General features: G+C 37.4%; 1 protein-coding gene across 3 annotated transcripts in view; it reads left to right on the top strand.

Annotated features, from left to right (window-relative positions):
• VCAN (versican) overlaps window positions 1-26,361 on the top strand; it is a 109,084-nt gene extending 82,723 nt beyond the window's left edge. For all 3 annotated transcript variants that reach the window (XM_081826613.1, XM_081826616.1, XM_081826615.1), the window contains 3 exons: window positions 17,602-17,746; window positions 24,903-25,085; window positions 25,231-26,361. In XM_081826613.1, the coding sequence (XP_081682739.1) occupies window positions 17,602-17,746; window positions 24,903-25,085; window positions 25,231-25,358 (456 nt within the window). In that variant the 3' untranslated portion in view covers window positions 25,359-26,361. The remainder of the gene's footprint in view (window positions 1-17,601; window positions 17,747-24,902; window positions 25,086-25,230) is intronic.
• Window positions 26,362-27,178: the final 817 nt, after the last annotated feature.

The following is a 27,178-nucleotide window of genomic DNA, read 5'->3' as shown; positions in this document are numbered from 1 at the left end:
CTCTTATATAATTGCACTGGAAATCTCTGTGGCATGGCTCGTTTTTATCCAAACCAAGGTGCTCATTTTTTTCATCTTAAAAAAGATTGCTGAATTATGATCTTGTGGATTTTCTTCCATTCACACTCTGCTGGCTAATTATATAGTTTTTAGCTTTTTATGCTTTTTAAAGGAAGGAGTGAAATGGTAATACTGGCCCCAAACTTGAGTTGGCTGAAATAAGATCCTTAGGACAGCTGAACCTGTTTTGAGTCACTACTCTGAATACACATGAGTCTAATTTTTTAGAAATAGTTCAAGCGTGGTTAGCTATATACTAGTGGCTCTAGGCACTGGCTGTTCATTAGAATCACCTGGGGAACGTAATTTAACAACTGGTGCCTAGGCATCAACTCAGATTCATTAAAGCAAAACCCCTGGCGGCTGGCTCTATTTTCCACGTGTTCTCCAGGTGATTCCAAAATTCAGACAAGTTGGGCTCCACGGGGCTGGACAATAAGTGTAAATTCAATTCTAAATTAGATAAATAACAGGAAAAATTGAAAGTAATGTTTAGCTCTTTTTGTGAATTTATTTAGGTGCCTAAATTTCATTCACTACTTGCCACTCCTCTGGATTTAATGAGTTTGGCAAAATGTAAAGTTCATCCTTAGAATGGATGCCAAAGGAACCTCCACTTTTCGAAGTTCTACTCCGTGTGCTCAAGAAAGCTTTTCTGTGTTCTTATGGACGTACCGCTCAGTTCATCTTTGTGTCAGTTGCTATACTCGGCACCTTGCATTTGTTTATTCCCCACAATAACCTTTAAGAGAGGTATGAGGTATTTTATAGGTAAAGAAAGGGAAGGTCGGTTAGGTTGAGATTTTTGCCCAGAGCCCCAAGTGCCAGTGCCGTTAAGTGGTGAAGCCAGTCTCCAAAGCCGTGCTTGATTCTGGCCGGCACCTCCTAGACTTGAAAAGATATCCCTTATTACATATTTTGCCTTGAGCAACCCTAAAATAAAGTCTGGCCTGCCCTCTCTCTGTCATCACTCCTTATGTTTAATCAGCACTCTTTGTCATTCAGGTCCGTAAGTAGGTCCTTTGGCAAGATGCAGAGAAGATAAGGAAGTTAGATTGTCCATAAAATACATTCCCAGTAAGATATATGGACCACACCCTCTGGATCAATACTCATTGTTTTCTTTCTTTCTTTTTTTTTTTTTTTAAAGATTTTATTTATTTATTTGACAGATTCGTGGCGAGAGAGGGAACACAAGCAGGGGGAGTGGGAGAGGGAGAAGCAGGCTTCCCGCTGAGCAGGCAGCCCGATGTGGGGCTCGATCCCAGGACCCTGGGATCATGACCTGAGCCGAAGGCAGACGCTTAATGGCTGAGCCACCCAGGCGCCCCAATACTCATTGTTTTCTAATTGTCCTGACTAGATGGTGTATCTGCAGTTGTTTCATCTGTATATTTTTATTTTGCTAAAATGAATAATAATTTCAGGGGCGCTAATTTTGGTCAGAGTAATAGTGGCTGGTAGGCCATGAGTTCTTTTGTTAATTTTAACTGAGGATGAACTATTTTGATTTTATTAATTTAATTTATATGTGAACAAAAAACTAAAGGATTTTTTCCTTTAGTTCTGAGTATGTTAAAGATAGTTAAAACTGTTCTTATAATTTTGTTGATGTGTTTTATATAGTTTAGGCATTTATCAAGTTTTCTTTTGTTGAAGGAATATTTCGTTCCTATGGGATAAATTGGGTCTGAAGACCCTCTGTTAATCTTCCTCCCACACACTTTCCCTTATACATAGCCCACTGAAAAGTGCAGGTCCTGTGAGGTCCCAACGGGACCTGTATTACAGAAGCTAGAAAGCCAAGGAGTCAGGTGGGGTTCTGGTTGGTACTTACTTGTGCCTTGCAGACCTTGACCACAGCGTATCTCAGAGCGTCCCTGTGTGTTCTTGCCCTGAGCCTGGAATAGCTGCATTTGGCCAGGTGTAGTATAGGTAAAGTCTGCCATTTGCTACACACCGACCTGATTAGGCCAAGTCTCCAACTTCCAATCTGTCACTGATTATATAGAATTGATTTGTTTTCATTCATAGCATTTTTATGTGTTTCTAGATGTTTATTCTGGTCATTAGCAGTTCAGCTTTTCAGAGAAGTGTTTCTCTTGCTTTTTCTTTCTTACGGTGTCTGGGACAAGGCCCTATACTACCTATGAGCTTGGTTAATGACACTGAATATCGGCTTGTAGCTGGCAGCTGTGTGAGGTCTCTAAAACATCTTAGGGAAATTTTCTTTTCTGCCAGGTGCCATTCAGGGGAGCTTCACTCATCAGATGTCATTATTCCACTTAGCCAAAGCAAGCCAACTCAACTATTTTTTTTGGTCTGTGTCCATTAATTTTTAATGGACCGTGAAAAATACTGTAAAAAAAAAAATAACTTCATTGTCATTTCCGTGGTCTAGATTGGTCCTCAACTTAGTAAATAAGAGAGCATTGCACTTTGCAAAAAACAGATCTTGATCTTCCCAGGAAATTTTCAGAGGAAGGTAACATCCCTCATGTAGATAACTGTACAATGTAAACAAGAACCTTACCCTAAATTATTTTACATTTTTACATTAAAACCGAAAGGTTATGAAGAGAGCATCAAGTGAGGGCCTCAGTTTGAAGAAGGCAGAGGATGAATTACATAAACAAGTAAAGTGTATTAAAGAAATGATACAAGCAAAAAAATAAAGAAAGAAAGAAAAGAAAAGAAAAGAAAAGAAAAAAGAAAAAAAAATGACAAGCAAATCCAGAAAGCACTCTGACAGACCCTTGGTTTCTTCTTAATTCCCTCTTTGTTGTAAAATAAAAGTGTGCTAAGGAGTGTCCCTAACTTTGAACATTTTTGGAACAGAAAAGACCATCTGCCCAACAGCCTGTCTCCCTCCCATTTGACTGATCTCTGGCCCACTCTGCTTTTGTAACCACCCTCGCCTCTATCCCTCCCTTTCTGAGACAGCCTAGGTGTCTCTTAAACTCTTTGGAGTTCTTTCTGCAGCCACCATCCCCTTAACAGGTTCCATATGTTTGCAGGCTTTGAATAAATAAGTCTTCTTTGTTTCGCTGTTTACTCCAAGTGTCTTGACTTTGAAAAAAAAAAATCCGTAATAGTAAACTCTACATCTTCAGGGGAAAGCAGTATCTGCTTACACTTGGAATGGTGTTACCTTGACTGTGTGCAATTTTAAGGACTTTGTTTAGGTTTTAGAGTGATTTCTCCCCTCTCCCCTTTGCCCCCCATTTTTTGTTTGAAAGATTTATTAGAGCTTATTCTTCTTGGGAGGTAGAGCAGTATTAAAACCAAAAGAACCTTTGATATTTACCATATATTATCTTTTGTTATTCAGTCTTACAATTCAGTAAAAACAAACTAGTTTATATTGGGTTTTTCAGTCTCAGTAATTTCTTTTCTTGAAATAATTAAACTGTGCTTCCAATAAACTTGCAGTATATCATATTTACGTGATTATGCTTTATAGCTAGACTAAGTCAATTTATATGCTTATACTAAATTAATAATGTTATTTGGCCAAGTTATCTAAATTGCCCTTGTTCTTCAGATTCTGACTGACCCATTCCACATTATTGGCCCCTATAATATGGCGTAGATAACATGCCAAACTCTTGCTTTTGTTGTATCTTCGAAATCTTTTTTTATTATTATTTGGGGTGTTTACCCAATAAGTTTCACAAAAGTGTACACACGCAGAGATCGGGTCTAGCCTTACCCTTGTGATTTCCATTAAGGTTATTTTCTCCTAACACATTTCAGTTTTTATTTTGTCACTTGGTTTTCAAATAACTAGTCACATTTCAATTTGTCCCTTGGTTTTCTACTAATGAGTTATTCTTTAACTTGACTATTGATCTCTTAACAGTGAAATGCCCCAAGTGCTTTATTAGAAACTCTGACAAATAACTTCAATAATGAATTACTTTACTTGTCACCCAAGTAATGTCTTCAAAGACACTAAGTTAAACCATCCAAGTTAAATACACATTAAAGCTGGCAAACTTAAACAAACATTTCTTATCTAGCTTCTATACTTTTAGCTGACTTTTAAGTTCTTTCTTTAACCTAATTGTTAAATGAATGACTAGTCTGAAGTGTTTCCCCCAGATCTGTTTTCCAGTGCCTATGACCTGCCTCTCCCCCTGCTATGAACTCTTGTTACTCTCTTTTTGAAATTCTGCAATACCTTCCTCTTGCAATACCTTCCTCTAGCCTTCAGTATAAAATTCTAATTATTAGTGTGCCATATCAACCCAACAATTCCACCTGCCCTCCTAAGCTGTATCAGTCTTGTCTCAAAATACTCACAGTTCCTGGAATAAGCCATGACAATCTAACTCCTGAGGGTCTTTGCATAGTCTTGCCCTAGTGCTTAGAATGTTCTCATCTCTTGTCCTAATTTTATTTAATTAATGTTCAAATGCCTTGCATAGCCAAGAGTCTCCTTCTTCCAGGAAGCCTTCCCATTTGGGTGTGACTAAGAGCTCCCTCCACTGTGTTCCAGAAGCCCCTTGTGTCCTTTTCCCATCTTACCACTGATTTCCTGCCTTGTGGGGCTGATTTCCTGCCACTGAGCTTTCTGAGGCAGGGATTAACTTTCATCTCTATTTCTTCAGCACCTAGCAGAATTGTTGACAAAAATAGATACTTAATAAATGGTTTTTTTGAATGATAATTAATATTTATACATTGCTCAACCAACTTACTGTGTTAGCTTTTCAATCATGAAATGACCAACTAGGTCTTTTGGCAGAATCTTTTTGTGACAATTCTTGTTCATCTAAGTTAAATATTTTATTTAATGTTGTACCAGTATGAAAAACTTAAAACATAATAGGTGAGATTTCAAAAATGGTGAAAAAAAAAAAAGTTCCCCCCAAACAGATATACATAGCTGAGCATAATGCATCTTACAAAAGTTATTAAACCCAAAGGAAAACAGATGTGCCTACTGGAAGTGACAACAGTCTTGTCCATGGTTGTCCCAAGAATACATTTACAATAAGCTCTGGGAAGAAAAAATGGAAAGCAAATTTCTCAGCCTCTGCCACCCATGCAGGTTTGAGTTATATCAGGACAGATTTTCCATGAAGCTTTAGGAAACCAACAATTACTCAAAACTTGGAAGAGGATTTTTTTTTTTTTCCAAGATAGGCACGTATTCTGTCATTGCACTTTCTGAAGAAAAATGACTTAAAAAAAAAACCTTATTATCCAAATCCAAAATGTAGTAAAACAAGCAAAAGAAAATCTTACTCCTGAATGTTATGAGACAATTTTATTTGTTATAGATTGGTTGACCAAGGATGAATTGGTCCCCTAAGGCTGGACAGAGCTTCATTTATTCACCTTCTATCTGAGTCTGTTCTTTCAAGCACAGAGGGAACCAGACATGAGGGAACGCTATGGAGTCATTTATCTTGCCTTGTCAATATGCTTCCTAGCAAAATCATTTCCACAACTTTCTTTTCAACTATAGACTACGGTGTGTCCATGGATAGCACAGTTAGGGACTGGAAACTGTTAGGTGCCTTTGTGACACTACTTTTTATAACAGAGCTCCCCAGCTAGTGGTTTAAAATCAACCTGTGGACCTCAGAGATGAAAACTGTTACCGCCTTGCTCCCTCCTCTCTCTGACCCTTAGGAATAAATTCTCACAGGGGGAGAATTTGGTCCCTTCTCTCTTCTCTTTAGTGAGTTTCTGCAGCACCATCAAAGCTTACCCCTCACCACTGGGGATTGGATGCTTCAGCGGATCAGAAGCAGTCACTTCAAAGGAAAATGTCACCTTAGGTAGTGTTGGCCAGAGGTTGAGGATTGAACGGAACTGACAATGCAGTTCCCTTTTAAAAATGTTGAGGAACCTTTGGAGAGTTTGATTTGTTTGGCGCAAAAACAAACAAACAAAAAAACCAAACAAAGACTCTGACTTTACTCTCAGGCATTTTTCAAAAAACATTTTCTTACGTCCCTTTCACATTTTCCTTCTGCCATCTCTATTCTGTCGGCACTCCGCCTCGCCCTGAGAGGCTGCTTGCTGGCTTGTCAGCTTCCCGGGAAGTAGTCATGGCCTCCTTCATGGTCCAGCGTACTGCTGGAGGAAACAGAAAGGCTTCCTCTCCTCTGCACTTGTTTGACTCTAACCAGCAAGTTCTCAAACAAGTTACTAATTCACAGAACCATAAATAGCTTATTTTCTAGCTCTAACCAACTCATCTTACCCCTTGGTAGTTATGAAAGGGATTATAAAAGGCTAACTGGTAGCCTTTTGCACTTAAAAAATCCCACTTGAAAAATATTTCTGGGAGACAAGGGAATTTTGCCTTTTTTTTTTTTTTTTTTTTTCCATTTGGATAAGCATGGTTCAGCACTGGCAAGCTAGCATACCTGGAATTCAGGATAGCAGTTTACCCTCCTGGTTAGAGTCGATTCGTGAGAAGAGCCAGATTTGTGCATTGACTTCAAATACGGAGGCCCCTTTACTTTTTTTCATAAATAAACATGTCAGTCTGTCACACAAAGTATTGTGAGAAAACCCAGCTTTGATAAAAGGTAGAAACCATAAAGAAAGAGCCCTTAACTCGGGAGGAGACACTTAAAAGGGGCAGAGAAAAGGAGTAACAAGTCGCAGGCCATAAACCATTATTTCTTTTATGCGGGATGTATCATTATTCCCCTTTTATGAACACAAAAGGTTCCTATCCTCCTCCCTCTCCCAGATGTCTTGGACATTGAAAAGAGAATCAAGAGCATGAACTAATTCCCGGTGTTTTCCAAGCTTGTTTGTAGCTTTCTGCTTGTTTGAAAGGATTGCCCATGATTTGGCAGAAAACAATGAAAAACAAAACCCCCAAACCAAAAACTTAAGTTTTACTTTTTCTACCTGAAAATGTTAGAAGACTTTCGAAAAATATTTGCAGATGGATGTGTGTCAGCTGTGGTGTGGTTTGAGCTCCAAGTCAAATGCCACTTCTCTGTGAACAAGTCACACTGCATATCAACATTAATTATGTTAAACCTCACAGGCTTCATTATATTAACCTAAAAGCCAAGGAAAACATATGCTGTTTCCTCATCCTTTAACACATTACTCATGAGTGGAAGAATTCTCAGTTTCTGTTCTGCAAAAGACCACTGGGCTCTTCATAAAAATTTTTACTTGTGCTGCAGTTCAGCTTGATTGGAAACCAAGAACTGGTTCTTGTGATTCTCTGTGTGAAATATAACAAGTCATAGAGTGGTTCCGGAACACAAAACCCTCATCTCTGCCTTGCCTTTCCTTGAGTGCAGATAGCTAGTGATACGTCAGATAGCTGGAAGAACACTTACCTATCACTGGAAAACCATTTCATCATTGAAAAGATTATCCTTAAAAAAATTATCAATGCAGTAGTTCCTCTCACAAATGCTTTTGAAGCAGTGCTCTATGAAACTCTAAAATCCCGTACGGATATTTAAATTTAATTGCTAATTGCTTTAGCGCAATTCATGGAAAAGGCAAACAAAAATGTGGAATGGGTTTTGGCAGTTTCCCACTGCATGTGGATTGTTAGCACTTCCTGACTGAAGACCTGTGCAAACAAGCATGGGCTGAAGGAACCCACCGGCACCATTTGAGGTGGGGGTTAAATGCAAAGGGCTCCGTGGGGCTCTGTCTGCCCCCCTCCCGCCCCCCCCCCCCAACAAGTGTTCTCACAGTGGGTGGAACTCACATCCTTTGGAAAATGCTGTTGATAATTACAACCTTGTAGGGCAGTGAGCTCACGCTATTACGCGAGATTAGTGCTGGACTCAAGAGCTGCCAGATTGTCTCTCCCGCACAGAGATTTGCCAGCCAGGAAAATAATGGGCATATTGCCACTTTAACAACTATCAGGAGACCCCAAGTTAGTTTTTCTTCCCTTCAGCATATTCAAGTTTGTAGGATCCAATTCCAGCCTGCCAGCCCAGGACAATGACACTAAAACAAATGTCTCTTTCTCTGTTAAAACAAAGCTGCTCTTTTCCTTTTGGTGTTCCACTGAAAGACAACAGCAAAACCATAACCTCCTTTAAAACATAAATAAAGCGGGACCCAGGCCAGAGGAACCTTAAGCAAGTACAAGGATCAAAAGAGGTATATCTCTCCTGGAAGGCAGGTCATTTGCCCCTAGGAGTTAAGTGAAACAAAGTGAAGTATGCCCCCCACAGACTGGAGACAAATGCCTCTTGTGTACACAGCCATCTAGGGGGGACAAAGGCATTTTAAAGTGACCAAATGTTTTGATTTCTGTAATAAGTAGTCCTCCTAACTTCCTTGCAGATAACCGTTTGACCTCTGTTCTGGAAGGCTGGGGGTAACCCAGAGTGCTTATTCTGAGTTCTTTATTTCGTGAAAAGGTGGTTTCTTATCAGCATATGGTTCAAATGGGGAAGCAGTCCTTTTGGGAAAGCGTTTTCTGTTTGTGGAGTTTGCTTTTCTACCTGGTGGTTATCTGTTTCCCCTTGGCATCGCCTGCATTTGGGTGTTACTTGTAGCCGTGAGAGCACAGCCGTGGCCCCCTCAGGCCCAGGTGATGACAGGGCTTTGCACAGAGAAATCGGCTCTTAGTCCAAGTGCCACTCTTTATGATTAATCTGGACAAGTTTTTGCCTAAAAACAAACAACATGTGAATCTCACTGCAGACATTAATTTGCATGCATAGGTGGGTGTTTGTTTATGATCTGCCCTGTTGTAAGATATCTTTGTCTTTGTTCCTGATGCAGTTTCACCATTGATGTAAACATAAATGATCTGATAATTTTAAAAAGCGGGGCGCCTGGGTGGCTTAGTCGTTAAGCATCTGCCTTCGGCTCAGGTCATGATCCCAGGGTCCTAGGATCAAGCCCCACATCGAGCCGCGCATCTCTCTGTCAAATAAATAAATAAAATCTTAAAAAAAAAAAAGGCAAAATGGAGAAAAATAAATTATCGTAGATGAACTTTCCAGTCAGATAGGAAATTCAGATTATAGCTGCCATGACCTGTGACAAAAAAGAATGCAATCACATTGGTAAACCCTGTTTAGCCGAGGTCCATCTTCTAGCAAAGTATTCTCTTCATGCTTTCCCTCACAAAACTGAGAGGACATGTCACAGATAATCCTGTAATCTTGCCACATGAAGTAAATAATCATGACTTTGGTGGGTATTGTAAATTCCGTTAAGTAACTTAGTTCGTAATTCATAATATAATAATGGATGGAGATCACCACCTAGTGGCCATATTGTATTTTGTGTTTCAAAACTTCGCATACCCAGAACTCCTCTTAGATCTAGTAAGAATAGTATTCCCCGTGAATTAAGTTCCTGTAGTTTTGAGTTTAAAAATTCTAGTATGGTTTGCATTATATTGTGAACCTGAAAGTTAAATGTGAAGTTAGATGATTTTTCAAATGCAGTGTGAAGCTAACACACAGGAGTCACATGCTTAGTAAAGTCCTAACAACTGAGGCAAATATTAGATCCAGTCTTTTCCATATCTTCACTTTATACACAGTAATAGAACACAGTGGAAAGTTTTCCTTGGCCAGTTTCATTGGTATGTGAACCTAGAGAACTTTTTTGGTTTTCATATGAAACTTTTTACAGTGAATTAAATTAGCAGTGTTTGGGGGGAAGGAGAGGAGGTAGAAAGCAGTGACTAGACTCTTCATGGAAAAAGATTCTGAATTATAGCTGGAAGACTTAGTAAGTTTTCCCAACAAGTACAATAATATATTATGTCATAGGACAGCTTCACTGGACAAATGTCAAGAATGGTTTCTATCAATGGAATGTGTATGATTTATTGTTTAAGTGTACTTGGCAAAATCCATAATAGTTCTAAAACATAGAGGCTTTAAGTGGCCATTTAAGATAATCTAAATTATAGTGAATTTTAAAGAATAAAAAGTGACTCCATCTAAGCTAAAAAATTATAGCTAAATATGTGGATAGGTGGATGATAAATAAATAGATGATAGATGATAGATAGATAGATAGATAGACAGACAGAGTAGGCCCTTGGCAGCTGTAGATTCAAGATTTGCAGTTTCAGTTATAATGAGAGACCCTAAAGATCCACAATCTGAAATAATTTGTACTTCTTTCTCAGGCACAAATTCGAACCGTACTCAGTGGTTGACTAGTGTGTAAGAATTGTTCATTTAGCTATCAAGTCTGTCTAATGGACAGATTGATTTTAGCGTCTCAAGAGGTCTATTGCTGTTTATTCCTCTAACTCTTTAACCATTTTGGATCTGTGTTGTATTTATGGTGAGAACCTATCTGCCACACAGGTCTGTGGAAATAGGGACATTTCTAAACATCTTAGATAATTCTTCCCTAGTGCCAAGAAGTACTGTATTTGTGTGTGTGTGTGTATGTGTGTGTGTGTGTGTCTGTCTGTCTGTGTTTCTATGTATGTGAGTGATAGTGATAAATATCACCTTTGTGTGTCACAAAAAGATGAACTTCAGTTTGATCTAGTGTCTGTGAAAATTCTGTTTTCTTTTCAGTAAAGAGGAAGAGAAATCAAGAGATTCTAAAGAGTATCTGACTTTTTAGAACTAGTTAGTTCTTTGTAATTATTTGACCAAGTTAAGAAATCATAAAAACTCAATGAAAAGAATTTGAAATGGGTCAAATATTATGGAGAAGAGTTAATTATCAATGAAGTTTTGATAGGACCAATTGCTTTGAAAACTTCTTTGTTTTAAGATGCTGATAAAAGGGATTTAAAAACAAGAGTTTAGGGTTTTGGGGATTCTTTCTCCACTAGAGGTTGAAATATGACCTTGTACCTTCTAAGTTTTGATTTCTGAATTGACGTTCTCTTGGAAAGACGTTTTTTAAAAAAACTTGATACAGAAAAACATACTATTTGGAATGTTGCATGGAGGGATAAGACTAAGTCATTCTGTGTTTCAAGAACCTTCCTTGCTCCAGTCTTTCCTTTTCACTACCTAGCTGTTCACATTTTTCCTCATAAATGGACTTGCTTATATATGTATCAAGTAAAGGACCAGCTGGGTTGTGACTGTCACAGCAGTAACTGATTAATGCTGGATATCTTGTTTCTTTTCTTTTCTTTTCTTTTCTTTTCTTTTTTTTTAAAGATTTTATTTATTTATTTGAGAGAGAGAATGAGATAGAGAGCATGAGAGGGGGGAGGGTCAGAGAGAGAGGCAGACTCCCTGCTGAGCAGGGAGCCCGACGTGGGACTCGATCCCGGGACTCCAGGATCATGACCTGAGCCGAAGGCAGTCGCTTAACCAACTGAGCCACCCAGGCGCCCCTGGATATCTTGTTTCTTTTCTTTAACTGAGAGCCATGCTCAAAGCTGAACCCAAGAAACTCCTTTTTTAAAGCAAAGCAAGGCACCTGGTTTATTTCTAAATCTTCTGTATTTCTGAAATAATTTTTTTAACCTCAGAAAAAAAGGCAGTTATCCATCTCTGCATAAGGAAAAGGTCAATTAGCCACATTACATTTTTATCATCAATTTATTTTGTTCATGCTTGTGATACCAGTTATCTGCTGAGATTTTAGGGCCATTGATCATGGCCATGTGGTGTGTATTTTAAAGATAAAAAGATCGTCCGGTATCTCTGAATAATAGTTGGGACTCCTAGATGCTATATAACCAGAGATTGAGCTTGAAAGGATGTCAACCCTGCCTAACTTTAGTAGATTGCTAATAACTTTCAAAAGAAGAGACCCCCACTTCTACCCGCAAACACACACACACATACTTTACCCTCCTTAGTATGTTTATGGAATCAAGTTGGACACTTGCAAAGAGCTGGGAGGAGAGAATAGCTCTTCAGCCATGCTGCTTGAGAAAAATGAGTCAGGTCCCTTGTAGGTGTGTGGAATTGAGGTCACTCACTGAGAGTGAAGAACTTTGGCAGGCAGGGAAGTCTTGTGTGCCCCAGAGAAACCGCAGGTTAATTCTTCACTTCTATGTCAATGTGAGACAGCAACAAATTTTTGACAATAACATACAGATTATTTGGAACAAAGTAAGCTAAGCATATATAAAGTTTGATTGATTTTGATGAATAACTTCAGTCTTTTCTGAGTTTTTCCTTTTGATATTAGGACTGGTTCAAAATGAGTTCTCTGGTTTGTGGAGACAGTTTTCATGTGAGAGAACCATGCTTCGCTGTTGTATTTTGGCCAGGGTTTTTTGAATCATTTTATGCTTTTGGCAGTTGACTTGTTTGAACCCATTTGGGGGGAAAAAGAAAGAGAAAACAAAAACCGAAAGTTACTAAATCCAATTTAATTGAAATGGTTGTCTTTTTTGGCACTTTTGTTTTCTACAGATACAGAGAATAGTCATTTAACTGAAACTCTAAGAGTAACTTTGTCATATAATGTACAACATTAAGCAATTTCATACTGATATAAAATAATTATCTCTTAATAAAGTACAAGTTTGTTATAGAACATGTAGAAAATTTTCTGTCTTGAGTTGGCTTCTTCTACATCAACTACTTGAGTTTTATGTCATAATTGTCTTTGCCATCAGTGGAGAATGAAAATGCAAAGTAATTTAGAGTTCTCTTTTCAGACATAGTCTTTGTCTAATTCTGCTTTCTGGGGGAGGCAATGAGAGTTTGGGGTTTGGGTTGGGGTCACATGAGTCTCTGAGACACAGAAAAACGTGCAGAGGTCTAATCAGCATTTGTTTTTGTTGATGGTGTTAAAATGAATTCTCTGCAAACCATGCTGGCTTTTTTGGAATAATTCTTAGTTTGCCCATCCAGCCCTATAAGAGGGTTGATCTAGGGTAGATCACCCAGGATGTTTGCTTAGAATTCCAAATGAAGAGAAAAATATCAAGATGGAAGTGGGGGCATTTTTCTCTGCTCATTCCAAGAACCTACGTTTCTGTATGTATAAGACATTTCCTATATGAGAGAGGCTCTATTACATTCTTATAATGCAGAATTGATTTCCTGAGCAGAGATCTTTTTCTAACATTTAATTTTAGTGAAAAAAAATACATTATTAAACCTGAAGTCAACGATTTATTTTTTATACCCTTTCCTCTGCAAGTGATATTAAAAATAAAGCTGTAAAGAATTTAGGGGAAACAAAGAAAGTTATTCAGAAAAGTGAAGTTTCCTTTGCTAAGTTAGTTAAGCAATAACATGGAGCAAAATCAAAGCATCCTAGCCAAAATAAATCTGCACAATGGAGCTATCAGATATGAGGTAATAGTGTGACATGCCTGTGGGTATCAGACATTCCTGTAAAAACCACAGACCCAAAGTTTGGTCCTGCACCATTAACCCACAGTTCTGCCCAGGCAACAACACAGAACACAGGTTTGAAATTACTGTTGCAAGCCAAATGTAATTCCCACCAAAAACAATTAAATCTTTTACCAGGGGTCTGAGTCTGGGCAGCTTAAGCCCTGAGAATCACTTCAGTGGCATGGAATCTGAATCTCATTTCAGTGTGAAAATGAGATGGTCATTGTTCAGATCAGGAGGAAATGTCAGCTGCAAAATCCATGGCAGTCAAGTAACTGGTAACTTGAAGTGGTATTTGTTGAGGTTAGATTAGAAATTTACAGCTAAGAATTTTATAAGTTAGCTAAGAATTTTATAAGTTCTTTCTGATTGCTGCATAGATCATTTTACAATGTTCATTTTTACTGATTCGAAAAATAATTCATGCTCACTCTAGGGAAGTGGAAAGCATATAAGTATATAGAATAAAATATTATCTCTGTTTCATATAACTCAGATATAAACTTTGTCACATTTTACTGCATTTCCTTTTGGTCTTTCACAGACATGCACATGGGTGTGCACACGCACCACACACACAGCTGTATCTGAGAGTATGTGTAAAATTTGGATCATTGCGTATTTTTAGTATTTTGCTTTTTAATTTTAACTTAACACGTCTTTTAATATTTTCCATCTCCTTATATATTTTTCGCAGACAAGATATTTAATGGTTATATAATATACCACTTGTCTGACCATACCCATGCCATAATTTATTGAATATATATTCACTCTATAGATTTTTACCCATTTACTGCTAGTATAAATAATATTTTAGATAAACTATTGTTCACATTTCTGATTACTTTTTAGGATAGAATTTTAGAAGTGGAATTATGGGGTCTTAGGGTTGGAACTTTTTGAGGCTCTTGATATGTATTACCAGCTGTTTTCCAGAATGGTGCTGCCTGTCTGGCCTAGCATTTGGTGGCAGCAAGCAACATCTTCGATTAGTAGATATGGATGAGGAAGAATGCAACACATGCTGTTGTTCATTATTCCTAAATATCAGTACCAGTGTGTGCCAGGCATAATTCCTAGCACTGAAGATACACTAGTAAACAAAAGAACCCTAAATTCGTGTCTTCAATGAGCTTACATTCTACTAAGGAGGAGAAAATACAATACATAAATTATGTGGGACATGAGAAGTTAATAATTGTTATGAAGACAAATAAAGCAAGGAAGAGACATGAGCAGTGGAGGCAGGGAGCATTACAACATTCTATTGAGATGTAAAATTTTCCACCTTTGAGGACTTTAACTCGTTTCCTGAAAGAGGTTAGTTAGAAAGTAACCTAGAAATTACTGAGCTCCAAAATCCATAAGTATTTGAAGAACTCTGGAACCTTTGGCCATTAAATAGAATTAAATACAGATCTTTGTTAGTTTCAAGGCATTCCTATTCCTTTGTTAATTTAATTTCATTTAGTTTAAGAATTTTTATTTTGATCCTGCTTTAATTTGTCTGTTAAAGGCCACTTAGTTATATTATATACATCAGCAACAGACTGAATGTGACTTATATCTCTGCTTTCTTGTCCCAGTTCCTTTTATCTATTTAAAAAGAGTAGCAAAAAACAAAACAAAAAAAGGTTTCATGGGTGAAAGGTGAGAGATGATAAGGGAGGTCAGTTAGCAAAGAGAAGGAAAATAGAGAAATAATTAGAAACCCATTTTAGAGCAAATGTCATTCCTGGTTGCAGGGAGACCTGCCAGTCAAAGACGCTTTGGTGAGTATGGTCCTGTGAGCAACCTTCCCAAGACCATCTGGACAGTAACTCAGTGGTACCATTCAGGCTACTAGAATTGGATTTCAGTCCATATAATTTCTGGATTTCCACCAGAAAAAAACAAAAACACCACAGTACCTTTACTAAGCTTACCTTGGTTCTTTGCAATTTTATTACTTTCCAAAGACTCTTTTTTATAGAACAGGAATCTCTTATCTCCTATCTTAATTTTGGCATGATTGAGGAGGATTTTAAAGCAAAGCTAGGCAAAGAGATTGAAGGAGAAGTAGAAGGTCTCTTAATCTGGAGGCTTTCAAACTTTAGATCTTCTCACAAATTATTTTATCAAAGATCAAGGTTTTTACCATACTTAAAAGTTTTAAAAGCTATTTGTTTTTCTGAGAAGAAAAAAATACAGATATTCTCTCATCTCTTTATTATATGTTTTTAAAAGACGTAAAAGTAACCATGGTGCCTTTTTTTTTTTTTTTTTGGCATGTCCTGAATTGGAAACAATTGCCTTACTCTTACATACAGTTCTTTCTTCTCTGACTTTATCTTTCCCAAATAAAATATCGTAATTCATTGTTTCAAACCACAGAGTTATTTTAAATATAATTCAAGGGAAGACTTATAGATCTGTAGGCCCAGGAAAGATAGGCATATTAGCCATCATCACATAAATCTGAATCTGTCCTTCTACCAAGTGAAGGCAGTTTGTCTCTACCAGTGTTGTCAGTGTTAGATGTGATGTACAACGTGACAGTAGGCAAAGCAGATTGGCAAAGTGATTCTCAAGTTGAGCCAGAAAGACACTGAACAGACTTGTCCCATATCACATTCTAGTTACAAGGATACCCAAGACTAGGAGGTCACTCTCTGATTTATAGTCCAAAGTTTATTATTTTGGAATAGGCAGGGCCTGTGTTTTTCATATAATTATTGGTTATGGGGGCAGCATTTTAAGGTAATAGAAATTGAAAGTAAACCCAAGAATCTTGGGTGCTTAATATCTCAGAGGTCCAAGTTACTCTTAATCCTGCTAGATACTTTTAAGAGATAATGCGTACCAAGAACCTAGAAGAGGGCTTCATCCATTATAGGTGTGAAACAAATGACAGCTGTTACTTTGATAGAAGGCAAAATATATTTCTGGTTATATATCATTGCTCAGACTGGGGAATCAAAAGATACCATCTAGGGATGCCTGGGTGGCTCAGTTGGTTAAGCATCTGCCTTCGGCTCAGGTCATGATCCTAGGGTCCTGGGATTGAGTCCTGCATCGGGCTCCCTGCTCAGCGGGGAGCCTGCTTCTCCCTCTGCCTGCCGCTCCCCCTGCTTGTGCTCTCTCTCTCTCTCAAATAAATGAATAAAATCTTTAAAAAAAAGATATCATCTAAAGATATAGATATAAAGATAACCAGTGGAAAAACATCAAATAAGTAAAATTCAATACAGTATCTGAACATACATTACACAAAGAAAAGCAAATATGTATTTATAGTAAGATATATATAAATATTTTAAAGATTTATTTATTTGAGAGAGAGCACCCATGTATGAGTTGGGGTAGGGGCAGAGGGAGAGACTCTCAAGCAGAAACCCCACTGAGCTTGGAGCCCATGAGATCATGACCTGAGCTGAAACCAAGGGTTAGATGCTCAACTGACTGAGCCACCCAGCACCCCATAGTAAGATATTTTTAAAAGCTTATCTTTTATATCAATATGCTTAAATGTGATAAATATTCCTATTAAGAGAGAACAACTTCCAGTTTAGATTGTAAAGCAAAACTTAACTGTATGGTGCACATAGGAATCACATCTAAAACAGAATTACTCAGGAAGGTTGAATATGAAATAATGGGTATATGTATATTGGATAACTATAAAAAATAAATATAGCAAAAGTCTCAATTCTTTTAACCAAATAAATGAACTTAGATAAAGACAATCACATTAAATAAGGCAAGAAAAGGTACTTTATAGTACCTATAGATATACTACTTTATAGTACCTATAGATAAAGATGTACAAGGAAGAATAAAAATCCTATTGCCCTATAATCACAACTACATAAAATTATACCTGCACATAAGGCCTGGAAGAAAACATGACCAAGTGACTAGATTATGGATTTTTTTTCTCTATTTCCACTTCCATTAATATTGTTACATTTAATAATAATAACATGATTAAATTTCTTAAGTTGAGCATTGATTATGTATTTAGAAATCTAGTATAACTAGAACAAAATTTCTCAGACAGATCTCACTGCCAAAGGATAAAAAATACATATTTGTTGAAGAGAGATTTTGAGATACATATATTTTCCACTCAGAGTGTAAAAGTCTTTTTCTTTACCATTAAAATAATTTCAGTTAGATGGTTCAAAAGTCTGGTTGTTCTCATTCCATTGTGATGTCATGGCTCCGTCACTCTTATCATTTGCTACTTTTTAACTATCAAGTATTTAGTTCTGTTCTTCTTCCATTTTCACAGCAATATGAGAACTGGAGGCCCAACCAGCCAGACAGCTTCTTTTCTGCTGGAGAAGATTGTGTTGTAATCATTTGGCATGAGAACGGCCAATGGAATGATGTTCCCTGCAATTATCATCTCACCTATACCTGCAAGAAAGGAACAGGTAATGATTAATTAATAATGTACTTAATCTGCATTTCAGTTATCAAGTGAATTCTGGAAGAATAAACTTCATTACTTCAAGACACGAACTGCATGTCATGTACGGCCTCTCTTGTTGCCTCTGGAATATTTCACTCTTCCAATACATTTGAAAAGTTTGTTTTCAGTAATGTCTTTACCTTAGATGTCAGATGCTAAGATAACAATGTAGCATTTATATTAAAACAAAACAAAACAACTACCTGGCAGTATCTTTAAGAAAAACAAAGTGCCAGCCCAAGAGCCCTATCCACCTGCTTATTCTAATGAGGAGAACATTTAGAAAAATTAGTTGTCAACATTTAAAAATTGGGATATATTATAAAATAATCTGGATTTTTTACTTTTGTAAAAAAATAAGAACTGGTACCATTTGGTCCCTGTTCAAATTTATGAGTGTTCAAAACCACCACCCTCCTTCAGTGGGGACTGCAATCTCCAGCTCTTTGCTCCTTCCCTCATTGTGGTTAAGTGCCTGGTCTTTGTAGGCATTTGAATTTTTTCATCATTCCCTTAGGAGTTCTATGGGTGTAAACAATAGCACAAAACAGCATTGTTATATCTCTGGCTAAATACCTTCAACATATGATAAAATAATAACATTTGAAATGTAAGCTTTGTAATGAGACTTGCTTAGTTGACATTAAACAGATAAAATTATGAATGCTGATTTTAAAAAGTGTTTATTATTGACCAATATGTTTGCATTTCTAAGGCACACTGTCTAGACTTCTTCCTTTAAAAAATAGGAATTCCATAAAATTTTTTTAACCTACTTCCAATTGATAATGGTGTTAGAACCTGAAAATTTAGCCTCCAAATTTACCCAGACTTTTTGATCAAGGAAGAGTACGAGTGTAAAATATGAAATCCATTTGATTTATTTGTCTTTGGATAAAAAATAATCAACTAAAAATACACACTCTGTAGATGTTTTAGGAAAGACTAATAGTAAAATTCTATCAGAAGAAAGAAAACACTGGGCGCCTGGGTGGCTCAGTTGGTTAAGCGACTGCCTTCGGCTCAGGTCATGATCCCGGAGTCCCTGGATCGAGTCCCGCATCGGGCTCCCTGCTCGGCGGGGAGTCTGCTTCTCCCTCTGACCCTCCTCCCTCTCATGCTCTCTGTCTCTCATTCTCTCTGTCTCAAATAAATAAATAAAATCTTTAAAAAAAAAAATAAATAAAAAAAATAAAATAAAAAAAAAGAAGAAAGAAAACACTGAGACACACAGAGCTCGGGTGAAACTCAACTGTTGGCGTGTCACTCTCTGCTTTTCTCTTACCTAAAGTGGAATTGACTCTGAATATCCTTCCTGTATGAGCAGCTTCCCCGGCCCTGTGCGTTACTTCCTCACTTCTGCCATGGGACTCATGAAAATAGCAAGTCAAGTGTTTGCTGTTTTCTCTGTTTCTAGTGTAAGCAGTCTTCCATGAACTGTTTGTCTTAATCCGAATGTCCTGTTTGTCTTCTTAGATCTCCAAATGTTCCCTGGAGTCATGCTTTTCCCTTTGTGATCCGAGCATTCTTCTATTTACCCTGTTACTTTTTCCTAGAGCAGGGTTTCTCAACAGCAACGCTGTTCATCTTTTGGTCCAAATAATGCTTAGTTGTGGGGGCTGTCCTGTGCATTAGGTTTGGCAGCATTTCTGCTCTCCGTGCACTGAATGCCAGTAACATTCTCCTCCACTCCACATCCTCCTCCTTTGCTTTGTAATAACCCTCAGTGTCTCTAGACTTTACCACCTATCCCTGGGGAGGGAGGGAGAGGAAGAGAACTGCCCCCAGGTTGACCACCACAGCCCTACAGCTACAAAGGTTTCACAAAAACAGCACCATGGTTTGCATTTCCCAAGGGGGAAAGAGATTTATAAGACATTGGATCCACCTCTTTAAAGGGAAAACAAAACAAAACGATTCTTGTATTTTATCATCCTCCTGTCTGACTGAGTCATAGAGACTTACCTCTTTGTTAACCAGTACTCTGGGGAATTTTATAAATGTCTGTAGACTCTTATAAACGACTCATTTCTCCTTTCAGATTATCTTAGACACCTTTAAACATATAGACCTAAGTAATTCTACTTTCAATTAAATACTTGTAAAGAGGATTATATTTTCCAGTTTTACTGAGAGATAATTGACAGACATCCCTGTATAAGTTTAAGGCATACCACATGATGGTTTGATTTATATATATTGTGAAGTGATTACCACAGTTCGGCTTACATCCATCTTCTCACATAGATAAAATAAAAAGAAAAGAAAGAAGAAAAGAATAAAGGGAAAAAATTTTCCCCTTGTGATGAGAACTCTTAGGATTTACTCTCGTCAACTTTCCTGTGTATCATACAGCGGTGTTGGCCACAGTCATCATGTTACATTATATCCTTAGAACTTATCTTACAACTGGAAGTTTGTACCTTTCACCACTTTCCTCCGATTCCTCCACCTCCTACCCCCAACCCTGGTAACCACATGTCTGATCTCCTTTTCCAAGTCTGTTCGGTTTCTTTTTTTTTTTTTTCTCCTCTTCCTGTTTTTTTGTTTGTTTGTTTTAGATTCCACATATTTAGATTTAGATTTTAGATTTGCTTTAGATTCCACATGTAAGGGAGATCATACAGTATTTGTCTTTCTCTGTCTGACATACTTCACTTAGCATAATGCCCTCAAGGTCCATTCACGTTGTCCTAAATAGTAGGATTTCCTCATTCTTTATGGCTGAATAATATTCCATTGTACATGTATGTATATATACCACTGCTTTATCCACTCATTCCTTGGTGGACACTTAGGTTGTTTCCATGTCTTGGCTATTGTAAATAATGCTGCAGTGAACATGGGGGTGCGGATACCTTTTAGCGTTAGTGTTTTTGTTACCTTTGGATATGTTCCCAGAAGCAGAATTACTGGATATATGGCAGTTCTATTTTAATTTTTTGAGGATCCCCCAAACCTACTGCCTACTTTCCTAGTATCTGTACCAATTTACAGTCTCACAAGGGTTCCCTTTTCTCCACATCCTCTCCAGCATCTGTTATCTTTTGTCTTTTTGATGATAGCCATTCTAACAGGTGTGAGGTGATACGTCATTATGATTTTAATTTGCATTTCCCTCATGACTAGTGATGTTGAGTATCTTTTCACCTACCTCTTGGCCTTTCATAGATCTTTGGAGAAATGTCTCTTCGCCCTTTGCCCATTTTTAAACTGAGTTGTTTGGAGTTGTCATCAGCACTACTGGTCAGAGGGGCTGGAAGACACTGTCCACAGCAGGTGGGGCTGTGACCCAGCACCTTGCCTGGATGTGGGCAAACCAGGCTCTAGGGCTGGCAAAAGTCCTTATTTGAGGATCTGAATGAGGCAGAGCTGTCCCCCGCCAAGGTCCGTGGGCACAGTGTGCTTCTGCCTGGGCTCTGCAGGTAAGCAAAGCTGCTGCCTGGGGCTACTACTTAGGCACTGCACGTATGAATTTGGTCTGCCAAGGTTCAAGTGCTGGTTGTTGCAGGGCCCTCCCCCATTCACAGTCACACTCAGATTCCCAATGGCTGGACCCTAAACATCCCCCTGTAAGCCCTGTGGTGCAAGAGCAGAGTAGGGCTCCCACAAAGCATCCCACAATGCTGGGGGGAGGCTGGTTGTCTTCCGGGGTTCTTTTTTTCAACTGTGGGAACGTGCGGCTCAGGAAAGACCTCTGCACATGGTGCTGCACAGTCCCGGGGGAGGAGCAAAGTGGTCAACATTTAACCCCTTCTCTTATCCACTAATGTAGTCTGTCTTGGTTTCTGTGGTGCAGGCGTATGCTTCAACCTCACCTCCCTGTACTAGGAATCTCTCAGTGGTGTCTTGTTCTTGAACAGATGCTAGTTGTTCTTGGTAACGTCACTCTCAAAGCATATGTATTTATTTATTTTTTTTTAAAGAACACAGTGCATGCTGTCCACACATCTTTGGAGCATCCTGCAGGTCCCTTACAATCCCATCTGTTTACTTTCCAATTCCAACCATAGATAATGACTTAATTCCCTCACTTTTCTCTTTAGTATTATCACACATGCTTGTATTTGTAAACGACAAATTGTTTCATCTTGCACATTTTTGAACTTCAAGTAGAATCATCCTGTATGTATTTTGTGACTTGCTTTTTTCAGCATCGTTTGTGAGATTTATCCATGTTGACACATTTAGCTGTATTTCTTCATTTTGCTGCTTATAGTATTTTATGTATAACTATATAATATTTTATTTTATTTTTTTTAAAGATTTTATTTATTTATTTGAGAGAGAGAATGAGATAGAGAGAGCATGAGAGGGGGGAGGGTCAGAGGGAGAAGCAGACTCCCTGCTGAGCAGGGAGCCCGATGCGGGACTCGATCCCGGGACTCCAGGATCATGACCTGAGCCGAAGGCAGTCGCTTAACCAACTGAGCCACCCAGGCGCCCTAACTATATAATATTTTATTTACCAATTCTCCTGTCAGTAGACATTTGGGTTATTTTGAGTGTTTTTGCTATTATAAACACTGTTTCTATCAACATTCTTGAACTTGTTCCTAGCAGGCCTATGTGAGCTTCCGTAGGGTATTTTTCCAGGAGTGATGTTGCTGAGTCATAGGATATATGTACCATCAAATTTACTAGAAAATGCCAGATTGTTTTCCAAAGTAGTTGTACCAATTTGCACTCCCACCAGCAATATGTAAGAGGTCCTGTTACTCTACATCTTCTCTAACAATTTGATATTATTGGACTTTGAGATTTTTGCCAATCTAGTGGGTATAAAATATTATCTCTTGTGATTTAATCTGCATTTTCTTGGATAGCTTTCCCTGAATATCATTTCATATACTTACATGCCACTCATTTATAGCTCTTTTGTAAAGTTTCTGTTCATGTCTATTCCTTATTTTTAAAAATTGATTGCTTTTCCTTTATATGATGATTTATTGGCATCCTTTTTATATCCTGGTTAGTAATCCTTTGACAATTATATATGTTGCATATTATCTTCTCCCAGTTTGTACATTGTTTTTACTTTTACCCTATGGTATTTATGGATGAACAGAATTCTCTTATTTTGTTGCATTTTCCTTTAGAGTTCAAACCCTTTTGTGTCTTAAGAAATTTATACCTACCCTAAAGTCAGAAAGATATTCTATATTATTTTCTAAATGTTTTATAGTTTTTGCCTTTTTTATTTTTATATATAAACCATCTAGAATTGATTTCCCATGTATTCTCTGAGGTAGGGAACCAAGTACATTTTTATCCATAATAATACCCAGTTGTCCAAGTGAAAAAACTACCTTTCCCCCACTCTTCTGCCATGTTGCTTCTGTCAAGTATCGAGCATGTATGTGTGGATCTATTTCTGGTCTATTTGCCTGCCCTTTCCAATACTACACTCATTGAATTATTTTAGCTTTATTTTAAGTCTTCATATATAGTTTTGGAAGAAATCTATACACTGATAATGACAACTTTTAATTTATTGACATAGCACAGAATCAAGTATAAATGAATTATCTAATTGATAGTTTTAACCTTCTGTATCTCTTTGGTTTCCTTCTATCTGATACTTGCTAGTATCTAGACCAGTATAGGCTATAGATATCCCAGATTGGAGTTATTGTTGATCCATATACATAGTGTAGTTTACTAATTGAAAATGACATTTTTTAATAGAGATTTCAGTTTATCTTATAGGAATTTGTGAAGATCAAATATTTACATGAATAAATATTTCTAATTTCTTAGTTATAGATAGTATGACTTCATAATGTATTTTTAGGTTATGTCTGAGTGACAATCCCTTATGTGAGTAAAAAGATATGCTTGGATTGTGTTTCTTTAAAGATAACTTTGTCATGAGGTCAATATGTTCCAAGCTATTTTGTCAGGTAGAAATAAATTAGAGGAACAAAATATTTAAGTGAAACCACATTTGTTATTGCAAAAGAATATGGTTGTAAACAGCCTTCTGAATATGTAAATAAATTAAAATTTGTAAACTTTTGATATTAGGATGTTGACATCCAGACATCTTGGTACCAAGGTTTCTGGTAATCATTCTCCCGTTAAAGATTTGCATTATTTCATGAGAGCATATGACATGGGCTTTGTGATATCAGAATTCTCAAAGTAAACTATGGAAAGGAAGTGCCATTTAGGGAAATTATTTTGAAGTTATGTTTTTATTAGAGACATATAGCAAAACATAATCACTTAATAAAAGTTAATTATTGAAGTATATCATTTTAACAACACACTAATGTTGAATACAACTGTAAGTTAATACACACTCAGTTGAATCAATTTTCCCAGCTTTTTGAATTTCAAAATTGCTAGGTTTCTTTTACTGCTATTTCTTTTTTGTTATTTCTACATTGCTAGGTTTGTTGATATTCAGAATTATTCGTTGTAAATTTAAAATGATGGTTATATATTCCAAGATTTACCTTTATTAGCCCTTCTGAAGAGTTGAAATTTATAAGTTAATCACAAAACTAAGGCATGGATGCTATGTCCTGACTTTCCCCCTGTTTCCAGGCAGAAGACAGACAGAGAAAATAAACATAAAGGGAACCAGAGATATTTTCTTTATACTTAGGAATCCATATTTTGTCCATATTTTATCCATATTTTAAAACTACGATGTTATTATAGATTGTAAGTTTTTTCAGGGAGGTGACTGTGATAGTTAATTGTCACAAATCCATATTGTTCCAATTGAAGGTGGGTAATAAATACAAACTTTAGGATGCTGATGGAGACAATACCGACAAGCCACATGTTGGCATGAGACAGGTGCTTTTTAATTTGGAATTTTTCAGAAAAGTGACCCTTCCAGATGGATAGATGAATATATGATCATTTAGCCCAATGGTTTTTAATAAAACACAGCTGAAGGTGATATAATCTGAGATTTAAACTAGGCCCAGAGCCTCAGTATTTAGTATTTCTCTTGAAGAATTTCAATTCTTTAATTCTAAATGATTGCCTTTGATGAGGGTGCTTGGTTGGGTAGCAGAAAAAGGGAAAGAGAAAAAAAAAAAGATTCATACTAATAGAAATATTTAGATTACTTGGCAATAACCCAGTTTACTTTTCTTTAGTTGCCTGCGGCCAGCCCCCTGTTGTAGAAAACGCCAAGACCTTTGGAAAGATGAAACCTCGTTATGAAATCAACTCTCTGATTAGATATCACTGCAAAGATGGTTTCATTCAACGCCACCTTCCAACTATCCGTTGCCTCGGAAATGGAAGATGGGCTATGCCTAAAATTACCTGCCTGAACCGTAAGTGGTCCTTTAGAAAGAATGGACAACCGTGCTATAACAACTACTAGACACGCTCATTTTATGGCTACGGTATTGGTAGTTTAGGGTATGGAGCAAGTAATATTGTTGTGTTTTCTTTCTTTCTTTCTTTCCTTCCATGTAGCGTCTGCATACCAAAGGACTTACTCTAAGAAATACTTTAAAAATTCCTCATCAGCAAAGGACAATTCAATAAATACAACAAAACATGATCACCGTTGGAGCCGGAGGTGGCAGGAGTCCAGGCGCTGACCCCTAACATGGCGAACCTGTGTTTTCATCATTTCAGCCAAAGTCCTAACTTCCTGTGCCTTTCCTATCACCTCGAGAAGTACTATCAGTTGGTTTGGATTTTTGGACCACCGTCCAGTCATTTGGGGTTGCTGTGCTCCCAAAAACGTTTCAGATGAAAGTATTGGCATTCAAAAAGAAAGCTAACAAAATGAAAGAAAATGAGGGCAGAAAGTAACTGTTTCCAGCCTATCTAATTTCTTTAGTTTTCTATTTGCCTCCAGTGCAGACCATTTTCTAACGTATACCAGCCTACTGTACTATTTAAAAAGCTCCATTTCAGCACCAATGGCAATGTAAATAAGATGATTTAATGTTGATTTTAATCCTGTATATAAAATAAAAAGTCACACAGAGTTTGGGCATATTTAATGATGATTATGGAGCCTCAGAGGTCTTTAATCATTGGTTCGGCTGCTTTTTGTAGTTTGTTTAGGCTGGAAATGGTTTCACTTGCCCTTTGTCAGCAAGACTGAGGACGGCTTTTCCTAGACAACTAACAAACACAAGGTCTTGTAGGTCACTGCGCCATGTCAGCCGTAAGTGCAGTTTGCTTCCGTGTGACCCTGAAGCCCGGCTGACAGGATCCCCACAGAACTAAGGACTGCACCGTGGAACTCTTCTTTGCTGCATTCCTTTTTCTTCACTTACAAGAAAGGCCTGAATGGAGGACTTTTCTAGGACCAGGAGCATTTTTTTAGGGGTCAAAGTGCTAATTATTAACTCAACCAGGTCTCCTTTTTAATGGCTTTCATAACACTAACTTGCAAGATCACAGATCAACACATTTCAAATGGATACAGACCTAAGGGTTCTGGAGGGTGGGGGATTGTTAAAACAACCACACACATTCAAAGAAAGAAATTTTGTATATATAACCATTTTAATCTTTTATAAAGTTCTGAATGTTCATGTATGAATGCTGCAGCTGTGAAGCATACATAAATAAATGAAGTAAGCCATACTGATTTAATTTATTGGATGTTATTTTCCCCCAAACCTGCAAATTGACCTAGTATGCTAGTTATTTTTCAGTGTTAGCCTTTATGCTTCCCCCACACCATTTGGGACCACATAATCTAGGTATTTTGTCCCTGATTAAATAATGTGATGGATAGAATGCATCCAGTGTTTATTATGAGAAGAGTGGAAAATGTATAGCTTTCGGCAAATGGTGTTTGCCCATTCTAAGCAAGGAGCTACAGATGGAGTGTGGGTATTTCTTCCTGTTAGGTGGAGTGTACATGTTGACATTTCTCCCTATCTCTTCCTACTGTGTTTTCTCCCCTTTATTTGAATAAAGTACTGCTGAAGATGAATTCCAATCATTATCCACTTAACGTTTAAGGAAAACCCCATAATGGAAAGAAGGCATTTGGGAGTCTTTCCCTAATTTTAGCTAGAACAACCTTGAGAAGAGTAGACAACAAATAAAATACAAAAAGAGCAGACCCAACACGGATTCATTTTCACGAAACCTCCTTTGGCTTGGAAGGAACAACAGTAACTCCCATCATCCTCAGAGTCTTTGAGCAAGTTCCCTTGGTTGCTGCACTAAGTATAATCCACCTCTGAGTGTTCCAGAGCACAGAACAACACTGTGTTGACCTCTTAGGTTTTAATTTTTCTCCTTCATTACAATGCACATAATACGTTCCTGTATTTATATTATAACGTGTATAGTGTAAAATGTGAATGACTGTTGTTTTTTTTTTTTTTTTTTTGTGAATGAAAATCTAAAACCTTTGTAACTTTTTATACCTGCTTTTGTTTCACCAAAG

The sequence above is a fragment of the Leptonychotes weddellii genome, chromosome 7, assembly GCF_054177405.1.
Source record: "Leptonychotes weddellii isolate Sample4059 chromosome 7, ASM5417740v2, whole genome shotgun sequence".
In the NCBI taxonomy this organism is placed as follows: domain Eukaryota; kingdom Metazoa; phylum Chordata; class Mammalia; order Carnivora; family Phocidae; genus Leptonychotes; species Leptonychotes weddellii.
Note: the sequence above shows the minus strand (reverse complement) of the source record. Positions and strands in the feature narration are given on the sequence as shown.